At 40.0% G+C, this 12,268-nt stretch overlaps 1 protein-coding gene across 4 annotated transcripts; it reads right to left on the reverse strand.

Moving 5' to 3' along the window:
* Positions 1-1,930: 1,930 nt before the first annotated feature.
* On the reverse strand, positions 1,931-8,092 carry LOC117485189. Of its 4 annotated transcripts, XR_004556204.1 has the most exons (9): positions 7,773-8,092; positions 6,561-6,779; positions 6,324-6,465; positions 6,150-6,174; positions 5,088-5,404; positions 4,779-4,960; positions 3,674-3,841; positions 2,951-3,165; positions 1,931-2,635 (listed from the first exon to the last, which is right to left on the reverse strand). XR_004556204.1 is itself a non-coding variant. In XM_034133724.1 (8 exons), exons 1-4 carry the CDS (start codon positions 8,075-8,077, stop codon positions 5,623-5,625), a joined length of 1,218 nt encoding a protein of 405 aa, XP_033989615.1. In that variant the 5' UTR covers positions 8,078-8,092; the 3' UTR covers positions 1,931-2,635; positions 2,951-3,165; positions 3,674-3,841; positions 4,779-4,960; positions 5,088-5,622. The 4 variants fall into 4 exon arrangements, 1 of the variants encoding a protein (XP_033989615.1); XR_004556205.1 differs by lacking the exon at positions 6,150-6,174; XR_004556203.1 differs by having other exon boundaries at positions 6,150-6,465.
* Between the last annotated feature and the right edge of the window lie 4,176 nt (positions 8,093-12,268).

Consider the following 12,268-nt stretch of genomic DNA (forward strand, 5'->3'; position numbering starts at 1 on the left):
TAAATATTCATTCCTTGACTGGTTTACAGCTTTGAAAACGAAGCCTGAAGCTGCTCAGAGCTCTGCTCGCTAAATTTGAGCTGCAATAAGAACTTTTAAGATTGTTTTATAGGTCTGAACAGTATGAAGAAAGCCATATTTCTTTTTATGTACCTTCTTCTTCAGGGACAGTTTATTTTCGTGGAGGTTAATGAGGAAGACATTACTACTTTTTTCACTCTAACGGTGCGGTGTGCTCAGAACATTATGAGGGAAAGTGACAGCATGGGACCTGACAGCATGGTTTTGGACAGATTATTCAGTGAACTTGCTGGATACCAACGGACATTTTTTACTTTTCTATCAATTAGCCAGGAGTTTGCAGGGACTGATAGTCAAGAAACTTCAGTCGTCCTTGCGGCCCTGTATGTATGTATTTGTGTAATTACCAACACATATGAAGGCTCAAGATCATTGCATGAAAGACAAATTACTAGCCTTAACTCAAGGGTACCTCCAACAACAAGAACTGGCCATCCTGGTCCCCCTCAGTACAATATACAACGTGAGCAAATTATGCACTGTTTATCACTTGGAATGAGTTGGCAAAGAACTGCACTCTGCTTAGGAATCAACAGGAGCACACTGTACAGACACAGACAGCGGCTTGAAATTAGACCACTGACCTATGCAGGAATGTCTGATGAGGTTCTGGCAAACACTGTTCGCGAGATCCTTCAAACTACCCCTAATGCAGGGGAAAGGTATGTTTTAGGGAGTCTTCGTTCACGGCACATCAGAATACAACGTTGGCGTGTGAGACGCTGCGTGCAACAACTTGACCCGGTTGGACGGGCTTTTCGCCGCCGCCGTGCAATTCGTCGAAGAGTTTACAATGTTCAAACTCCCAATCAATTATGGTGAGTATTGCATGACATTAAATTAAGTTATGTGCCATGAATGCACAAGTAATATAGTAGATATTGCTAGTGGTAGAAAGTAACACATGACATTATTGCAAGTAGGCCTAAAATGCAAGTAAAACTTTAAAATACACTTATTATTTTTTGCTAGTCTTCCTCCACTGGAACTTTATTTTACGTTAAAAATATAAATACTTATATAGTCAATAAAGGATGTCCTTTATCATGTGTTTTTGTCTTAAACAACACAAACTGAGTTCATGCTGTGAAATAAAAAAGGTGACTAGTCCTTACTTCTAGAAGGGCAACCATGTGATGGACATTCTGGTTCTGTATTAACAATATTCATCATGGTTGCAATTTTATTTGTGTAAATATTGAAGTTTTTTCTCTCTACAGGCATATAGACGGAAACCATAAACTGGTGAGATGGCGGATGGTGTTTCATGGATGTGTTGACGGCTTTAGTCGCACCATCATTTATTTGCAATGCCTCAATAACAACAGGGCATCAAGTGTTCTGGGACTGTTTTGTACTGGTGTACACAACTTTGGCCTTCCCTCAAGAGTACGCTGTGACCATGGCATGGAAAACACAGGGGTTGCCAGGTATATGCTAGAGAGAAGGGGATTAAACAGAGGCAGTGTCATTACGGGACGCAGTGTCCATAACCAGAGGATAGAACGGCTGTGGGCAGAGCTTAACAGAGTTGTCTCGTTCCACTTTAGTAACCTTTTTACCTTCATGGAAAATGAGGGCATATTGGATTCTACGAATGACCTCCATTTGTTTTGTCTTCACTACATCTACCTGCCAAGAGTTCAAAGGTCAGCTGCTGAATTCCAAAATCAGTGGAACCACCATGGATTATCTACAATGGGTGGACAAACTCCTCTCCAACTGTGGCAGAGAGGAGTTCTAAACAGTGCTGGAGCTGGAAACTTGGCAATTGATGACATTTTTGAAGGAAATGAGACAGTTGGAGTCAATGAACACATCCCCTTACCATTAGTGACAGACAACAACATTGTGGTTCCGGTAAATGACTTTAATGTTAATCAAACCATGATGAACAGAATTGAAGAACTATTTGACCCTTTGAGTGATGATGGTAATCACGGCATATCATTTTTTTTAGTTCTGGTGAATGTTCTTAGTGAACAGTAAACACTGGAAATGGTTCACACTTAAAGTAACAAAACAAGCACTGTTTGTTTTTTAAACAGACTGAAAGTAAGTTATATATTTATGTGATTTGTTGCACCACTGGGCCATAATACCTTAATGATGTGCCCAGTTACTCAGTCAGCACTAATAAAGCAATGTACAATGGTTGATAAATAATAAAAGTGACTTTTAAAGAATAATGTTTTTTTGCACTTCGCTAAAATTAAAAACAAAAATTGTTGTTCACATTGCTTCAAGAACCTGGCTGAAACCTCATGAACGAGGTAGATGGAACGAACATAATGTTCCCATTACTCTCTTCCAAAACCCTGTGTGTTACCTAGTGCAAAGTCCATGCACTCTTTAAAATCATCATAAGTCTCAAGCAGCGGCAACTTCAGGCAGTTTATGCAAGTGTTCGCCATGGGCAGACGCTGTTTGGGGCTGGAGGGATGCCCATGCAGGAAATCAATTGATGGCTGAGGAGAGAAGCCAACTGGAGGGATGACACTTGCACCTGTTGCAAAGGCAAGGATTTTCCCTAACTTTGGTGGTCCCTCTTGATCTAAAACACAGTAAAGCAAGCAAAACAATAATTACAATTTTAAACCATACCAGCAAGTACAAAATACCATACAGAAAAAATCTATTAGTAAAGAATGAAAGACAAAGAAACCAAACATGTGACAAGTAAGAGGATATTTTAAGACAGAAAGAAAGGAAGAAAAAGGAAATAGAATCAAAGCAAGATTAAGGAAAAAGGCAGACAATGAAAAGAGTAATGTCAATGTGGCATTAGTATGTAATGTTGTAGCAAGTCTTTGCACACTAAGTGATCAACATCATTGGAGACAGTACTACATCTAGCAGCAGTATTAACCTTCCACATCCTGCAGGTAATCCCTCCAAAAGGGTACCACAACTTCCTCTGTCCTTCTTTTGTTGCTTCCCACTTCAGACAGCAGGATATGGAATAGATGGTCCATTACGTCAGCAGTGAGAGCCGATGGTTCGTGGCACATCAAAGGCCGGAAACTTTCTGGATGCATTTTAATTGCATCTAGAACGCCAAGGACCTTTAGCCCCTCCTTAAATCTACAGTATACAAATGAGGGTCAAGAGAAGAATTTGTGTGAACAATTGTGTTAGCTAATAGTAAAGAACTAAAGAGATATATTCCATCACCATTGCAGAAAAATAGCTCGAAAATAAAAAATGTCCATCAGAGATCAGTATGAAATCTAAGAGGGCAAAAACAAAGTTTGATGTTTGTGACAATCTTTAATTAATATGCTCAGACTTGCCAAACAATTGGGAAAATGAATTAATGTAATTTGTTCAAAAAGACATACTTCAGAGCTTCATTTACAGGGAGTAATATGTTTCTGACCACATGAACTGATTTGATTGTGTTTATTTTATTCTTACACAGCCCTATTTTATAAGGAACAATCTCTTTTCAATAAAAATATACACGTTCAAACATTTTTCTTCTTGTATCTTTGTTTGAAAAAAAGGTTTAAAATATAGTCAGCTTTAGCTTTTTTGTTAGCACCTAAATGATATCACTAATTTGGTTTATAGGCAATAGTGTTGCACAAACCTTTCAAATGCTCCTGCAACTCTGTGGACCACCTGGAACATGGTAATGTCTTGGACCAACAGGTCTCTGTCTTCTATGGATTTCAAAGGCCTGAGACACCCTGCATTTGCAAGAACATCTTGGAGTGGTTCTGTGGTGAGAGGTCATTCAAAGAAGAACATCTGACACCTACAAACAAAACAAAAAAGAAAGTTTGAGATGAGCTGCTGCTTGCATCGAAAGTAGACGAGTGTAGCCGAGTGCAGTCGGGGGAGGAACCACAAAGCATGGGTCAAGTCAAACAGCTCAGGGTTGGCTCGACTCCACTGCAACGGCAGAAGAAGCGCCTTTACTGCGGATTAAGTTGTTATCAACAGCAAATACTACAAAAGAGGCATGAATCTAAGAAATCAGATATATCACCACAAATATCTTGCTGTTTTACCAGAGCAGTAAATATTTTCTGTTGGTGACACAATGATCCTAAACCTGTACTTTTCATTAAAAATAGTTTAGTAATAGTTTAAAATCATGTATATAGAAGGCAGACCAATTATTTCTTTCAGGAGTTTAGACTGGTGTAAGATATGGAAGACATCAAAAGAAATTAAATTGTTAATATCAGAAATCCTCTTATTAAGTACATCTTGTACTGCTAACGTGGATTTACATAAAGATTGCAGCATAATGCTGAAAAATTATAACAAAAGTAACGTAATTATTCCGCAGCCAATTGCAGACTTTGAGATGAGCTAGAATGGCACAGTTACGACCAATGAGCCTATAGCATTTGCAGGGGATTTTGAGGCAGACAGGGTCTGTGTGACATATCTGCTTCGCTAAAAAATAGTGGTTTAAATTCTGAACACATTTGACTGGCTGATTATAACTCAGTGCTATATCCATTTATGTTAGACACCCAAGATTACTGAGGAAAATTTATTTTGACATCATGGCATACTTTTTAACTTATTTACTAAACTATATAAGTGACCAAATAAATTGCTTCAGTAAACAAATATTGTTTCTATTATTATTTTCATTTTTGTGGTCAAGCTGTGGCATTCATATCGAATGAAAATATAGTCAAGATTTGCATATTCCAATATATTTACAATGCATTTACCTTTTTAACCTTTTCATAAAGGTCAGCGTCAACAATGTCCTCCAAGTCAGGCTTAATTGAGGAGTGCCCACCAACAAGACACGAATACAGTGTTGGTGCAAGGAATCCTGGTGGAGGACCCCCATGAACAAGGCTAACAGCAATGGCCTGTCCAGCAATGAAATACCGATCTTCTCTTAAAGCTGGAGAAAAATTTGATTTATGAAAAAACACAGTATTAAAAGAATGGGAAAGATATTTGACTAAAGGGCTGTGATCATAAGGAGTCCCAATAAATTAATACACATCGGCCAAATATATCACACTTACCAGCACTGTGTAGAGCCAAATTCAATTTGCTGTCCCTTCCTTCAAACATTGGTGACCGTGCCAATGCTTCCATAAGGAGTCTTAAAAACTCTCTCCTTGGGCCACCAAGGTCCACAGCCTCTTCATCTATTCCCAAGTCATCGGAAAACTTGACGGACATCTGGGATGCAGGATTGTAGGAAACTCGTTTGAAGCCACGAACAGCACCATCCAGAACTGCTGACCTATTTATGTTAAACCTGCATCTTTGGTTTGTGTCAATTTTGGATGCAAGATCGAGGAGCACTTCCTGTGAAGACTTGGTGTTTGCGATTTCCCTGTAGAAAGAAAAAAATGTTTTAGGATAGGGATAAGAGCATACCTTTCAACAACAAAACCCCCATTGCAAACCTAAAGGATTTTACAAGTGGAAAATGGCTAGTGGCTGATGTGCCTATATGAAGTCAATATTGTAAAAAGTCCTATCAGATTCACTTCATGCTCACCCTGTTCCTGTTTATCTTTAATTACTGCACTATTTTTATCACCCACTCACTTACATATTACTCTGAAGACTGGCCATAATCGCTTGGTTTAACTCCTCATCATCAGATGAATGGTCAGAGATGGAACCCATGATCGAGAGGTAGGTAGTATAGTCATCAACTGCACTGCGCTGGGTCTCTCTGGCCATGCTGCCACTGGATTCAAGCTCAACCGCACTGCGCTGGGTCTCTCTGGCCATGCTGCCACTGGATTCAAGCTCAACTGCACTGCGCTGGGTCTCTCTGGCCATGCTGCCACTGGATTCAAGCTCAACTGCACTGCGCTGGGTCTCTCTGGCCATGCTGCCACTGGATTCAAGCTCAACTGCACTGCGCTGGGTCTCTGTGGTTATTCTTCCACTTGAAGATTGCTGCTCTGCCCCGGCTCGGTTTGCTCTGCCACTTCTTGTGAAAGGATAACTAGAAACCAGTGGTGTTGATGCAATTTGGTTTCCTCTAGCCCTTGTCACACAGTCAGGGGTAGCCTGAGTGGAAATGTGCTGTTCACTGGATGTGGATTGTGTGTCTGCCATCATACCATCCTCTGAATCTGAGCTGTCCAACTAAAACAAAACATACAAACAAAAATGTGAACAAATAATTAAAAAACATAATATAAGGGGTTAAGTTCATTGGGAAAACAAGAAACCTCTGTGCTACAAACAAATTACAAAAAAATAAGTATCGCTTCATATCGTTTGAAATTGGTTACCGTATTTTGAAGCATGCTTGATGGCCTGATGTACACTGCCTTTGACTTAAACACTTTGTGAATTAGAAAGCCATTCAGTTCCTGTCCCTCACGCAGCTTTGGTGAAACAAGTTTGTTTCCACATGGCATCAAAAGTTCAATACTGAAAAAAAAGAGCAAAATACAAATACATAAAATTATTCTGAAGCAATCAACTCATGAACAATACCAGACATAGCCTAAATATTCAGACAATACCTGACTCCCTCTGGAATGTTGTCCTTGAATGCTTCCCTTAGCTCAGCAATGACTGTCCTGCAGTCCCAGATTTTCTTCATCTCGAAGGCATTTAAAATAAAGCCTTTTTGATGAAGCCTTCTCTTTGTTTTGTGCTTACAAACTGCATCCCATTCTGGATGAGGTAACAGAATTACATCCTTGGTGAAGGTGGGGTGATTTTGGACAGTGCCAGTGGTCCTAAAAAAGAAAGCAACATTATTGTTAGATAGATAGATTAGATAGAATAGATAGATACACTGTAGATCCTGAGGGAAATGTTGACATCCAGTAGCAATATACATGCAAACTAAACAACAAAAACAACAACCCCCCCCCCCAATAAAAACACTTGCAATATTAGATTAAACAAAATACTAAAAGAGAACTGAGAAACTGAAAATTAAATTAAATCTGTAACAATTAAGTAAAAACTGTATTGTACTGTACCCAAGGTTATCCCCGATGTTGTTGCGGGAGCTGAATTACTGGGTAACATTACACTGGACACGCGTGATGCTCGCGACGCATTGGCGAACACAGAGGACATGGCAGGCGTTTGTTGTTTATTCCTTACCTGGGTCTTATGTTTCGCTGACTGCGTGTGTGATTCCAAAAGCCTTTACACACTAGCATAAGGTGCAGCGGGCTTCTAACACGTTCCCCTTCACTAGTTTCAACCAAGCACTAAATGCCCCTTTCTCCAACCATATTCGGTTAAACTTACACTTCCCCATAATGTTCGTAAAAAGATGTGAAGATACCTCCGGCTCTGAACTGACGCTAGCTAACGCTTGGTTGCTAGTTACTAGCTGGGTGTTCTCCAATAAGGGGCCAGGGGATGCAAAGTTATTGCAGCAAGTTATTGGTTCCATGTTGATTTATTTCCATATAAATAATTTGGGGGGGGAACTGCAACACAGAAGTACCTTCCAAATCCGTTTAAAGACCTATTAAATCATATTGAAGACCTTTCTTGATTTTTAAAATCATATTTAAGGGCTTAAATTCTGATTATTAAATGTAAGGCTTTTTAAGACCCCGCGGGAACCCTGTGATTAGTCTCGTTTCTAACATTTGACTGCCCCGCTATAGTAGGTTAATAAAGCGTTAGCTTCAAGCAGTAAGAAACGGCTTCAATCAACAACATACATATTAAAATGACCACGGTTGACATTTAAAAAATAAACGTACCTCTTCCTTGACTTTGAAGTCCATCCCCCAAAATACTGCTGAGTTTGATATCGGGGTTGCAGCACTTGGTTCAGGTTGGCGCCTAATGAGGCTCCACCGCCACTCCCTGATGCACCTGATCCACGTCTGAAGGCCCGCTGCAATTCCTCGTCAACGCTCGCACTAGAATTGCCTACTGTGGACGACGTCGACTGTCGCCTTTGATCCATCATTCCTGACAGCGATGTGACAACATTTGGAGAAGGCCTATCTAAAATATTAGTTAAGAGGCCTATGGCTTCATTAAGTCGCTCCCTTTCCACCATTTTCTCATCTCACAATGGCGCTATGTGGGGGTGGGCGGTGTCCGTCAAACAAAAAACGTACAGCCAATCAGGAACTGAGAATTTAGTCCAACTTCCTTTTCAATCATACTCACTTCCTTTTCAATCATACTCTCTCACACACATAACTATTCTTATGCACACACCCTATCATTCTGTTTATACACATACCTATATAGTCATTCACATGAACTATTATTACCTCTTATATAAGCTATTATTCGGCCTTTCATTCACTGCTATTCCGTTTTACATAGACAACTATTGTTATTAACATGAAATACTATTCCCTCTTACATAGGTTATTATTCTGTCTTACATACATTGTTTACCGATTACACTCTTTCACATACACTATTATAATGTTCTATTAGATTATAGTTGTATGTGAAAGACAATAGTGGTGTGTGTACGAGAGTATGATGGTGCGTTTAAGAGATTTTGTTTTTGTGTGTGAGAGAGAATAGTTATTTATGTATGATAGTATGATAGTAAATGAAGGAAGGAATGACAGTACGTTAAAGACGGTATGATACTGTGTGTGAAAGAGTCTGGTGGTGTACATGAGAGATTCTGATATTGTTTGTAAGACCAAGTATGAGTTGTGAGCTAGACGGCCTCTCATACGTGCGTGTTACACTGCTCATGTTACATTTTTGTATTATTGTTTTTTCTAATCAAATCAAATCAAACGTAACTCGTGCACATTTCCCTCTGGGACGAGTAGAGGTTTCTGATCTGATTCTGATTCTGAAAACAAACACAATAACAACAACAACAACTCAACAGCAACAACACAAACTACGACAACAACCCACACATCCATCCTGTCACCTGACAGCAGTGTAAAGCACATTATATCTCTATATCAGGGGTGTCCAAACTACGGCCCGGGGGCCAAATGCAGCCCATTTTGAAACGGCCCTCAGCTAATTCAAATAGTCTCATGAAAAATGGCCCACAGATTAAACTTGTGTTTGCAATCTGAAGAACCGACAATAACCAGTTCATCACGATGACTAAAAACATGTAGTCTTCAGTTCATTACTGGTTTGGAAAATGAAATATTGGAGCTAGCTAGCTTAGCATCAATTCTGTGCAAACGAGACGAAAACAGACTCTAATGGCGCATTTCCACTGCAGCGCGTAGCACGGGTTAAGCGTGCCGTGCCCGGCCCGTTTTTGGTTGCGTTTCCACTCGGGGTAGTTCCGGCTAACGGGTACCGTTTCACAGTTTTCTGGCTCTCCAAAATCCAGGTTCTTTCCGGGCCAACAACCGGGCTGAATATGTTAAACTAGTGACGTGAGTGGCTACAACTACAACATGATGGACATATCTGACCGTGATTTAATTGTAATACACGTTTCTAAATGACGAAGTAACAACATACTGATACCGGTTAGTAAAAACCATGAATTAATGCTTTGTCAAGTCTGCAGACAGACGGCAGGAGAAACACCTTTAAAATGCGTGTTTTTCTAAATGGAGATTGGCTAAGCTAACGCAGTATATGCTCCGACCGTCCACACTCACAACAACGGCCTATACAGACATAAATAAAGCAGCGACTGTATTCACCATGACACAGGCAGTCTGTGGTTTGTACTTGTTTCACTTCTGTCTAGTTTCTGAATACACAACACAGTCTCACGGCATTTCGTGTTATAGTCACGACATTAATCTATTGATTCGTGTTCACCAACATGATTTCCACATTTTTTTCGTGTCACACAGAACGATTTTAAAAGCAATGTAAATAATAACAAATTAGAAGGAAAAAGACATTTAAAAAAATACAGATTTCAGTATTCTGACACAGAACGATTTTAGAAGCAATGCATTTATATTGGTAGTATGTTTCGTGCCTGCACCAAATAATAACAAATTAGAAGGAAAAAAAGATGACATAAAATACAGATGTCAGTATTCTGAGGCTCTGAGACATTTCTTTTCCTCACTGACGGCAACAAAACTCAGACATTATACAATTTAAAATAAAAGGGATAGGGTTAGGCTTAGGGTAAGATATTGAGTAAGAACATGTTTTTATGAACCACACAGCTTCTGGTCTTCCAAGACCCGACCGGACAAAAAGACATGTTGCAGGCACGAAACATACTACCAATAGAAATACATTGCATTTAAAATCGTTCTGTGTGACACGAAAAAAATGTGAAAATCGTGTTGGTGAACACGAATCAATAGATTACATTAATTTCGTGACTATAACACGAAATGCCGTGAGACTGGTTGGAATGCGCCTAAAGAGAGAGAGGGTTCCTCGAAGCACATAATGCTTTTACTCTCTGGCCTCCTGACTGAGATTAGAGTGTTTCTATTTCACTCCCTCCTCGAACAAAGACCTTTTTAAAGCACACACTCTTCCTCTCACAGCTACAGGATCGACTCAGCCGAACAAAACCAGCGAGAGACATGACTCCCATAGAGTCCTTGAGGCTGGAGTGAAAAATCTAAAGCAAAAAACTAAATGAACTTCATATTTTCCATCTATGTGTAATATGTCTGCTTTGACATCTTCATGGAAAGCGTCCAAAAAGCATGTATTCTTCAAACCTTAGAGGATTACTGTACAGAACATCTGAAGAACCGACAATAACCAGTTCATCACGATGACTAAAAACATGTTGTCTTCAGTTCATTACTGGTTTGGAAAAAGAAATATTGGAGCTAGCTAGCTTAGCATCAATTCTGTGCAAACGAGACTCTTGGAGAGAGAGGGTTCCTCGAAGCACGTAATATATTGTACTTATTAAATGTATATGTACAAATATATATCACAGTATTCATGTGTGCCCACTTTTCAAATAAGTTCAATCAATTCAAGTTGGAAACATTTTCAAACTAATCTTAAAAAGCTCAATCATTTATTTGCATAACAAATCTTTTTATAATCAGTCTGAAGCTTCTGTTTTAAAGCATGAGCTGCCAACTCAATGAAGTAAGGCTGGAGAGCTGAGATGAAGGCTGTTGTGTTTCCAACAGCAAGTCTCACGCTTCACGTACCTTCACGTCATCCTCTCTGCTAACTTATACCTGAGCTCATGAGGCTTCACGTACCTTCACGTCATCCTCTCTGCTAACTTATACCTGAGTTCATGAGGCTTCACGTACCTTCACGTCATCCTCTCTGCTAACTCATAACTGAGCTCATGAGGCTTCACGTACCTTCACGTCATCCTCTCTGCTAACTCATAACTGAGCTCATGAGGCTTCACGTACCTTCACGTCATCCTCTCTGCTAACTCATAACTGAGCTCATGAGGCTTCACGTACCTTCACGTCATCCTCTCTGCTAACTTATACCTGAGCTCATGAGGCTTCACGTACCTTCACGTCATCCTCTCTGCTAACTCATAACTGAGCTCATGAGGCTTCACGTACCTTCACGTCATCCTCTCTGCTAACTTATACCTGAGCTCATGAGGCTTCATGTACCTTCACGTCATCCTCTCTGCTAACTTATAACTGAGAGGCGATAGACCTCTGGAGAGCGGCCCAGACCTTCCTATGTTTCTCTGTATGTGGCCCTCGCTGAAAAACGTTTGGACCCCCTGATCTACACCATGTACTTCTACTTCTACTCAAGTGCAGACCTGTGTACTTCTCCCACCTCTATGTATATGTCTACCTACAGTAGTACTTCTGTCTCTCTGAGAGTATATATGTGTCTCTCTCACCTTGTATATGTGTACCTACAGTAGTACTTGTGTCTCTCTCACCTTGTATATGTGTACCTACAGTAGTACTTGTGTCTCTCTCACCTTGTATATTTGTACCTACAGTAGTACTTGTGTCTCTCTCACCTTGTATATGTGTACCTCCAGTAGTACTTGTGTCTCTCTCACCTTGTATATTTGTACCTACAGTAGTACTTGTGTCTCTCTCACCTTGTATATGTGTACCTCCAGTAGTACTTGTGTCTCTCTCACCTTGTATATGTGTACCTCCAGTAGTACTTGTGTCTCTCTGACCTTGTATATTTGTACCTACAGTAGTACTTGTGTCTCTGAGAGTATATGTGTACCTACAGTAGTACTTGTGTCTCTGAGAGTATATATGTGTACCTACAGTAGTACTTGTGTCTCTGAGAGTATATATGTGTACCTCCAGTACTTGTGTCTCTCACCTTGTATATTTGTACCTACAGTAGT

This window comes from Trematomus bernacchii, unplaced genomic scaffold, assembly GCF_902827165.1.
Source record: "Trematomus bernacchii unplaced genomic scaffold, fTreBer1.1, whole genome shotgun sequence".
Classification (NCBI taxonomy): domain Eukaryota; kingdom Metazoa; phylum Chordata; class Actinopteri; order Perciformes; family Nototheniidae; genus Trematomus; species Trematomus bernacchii.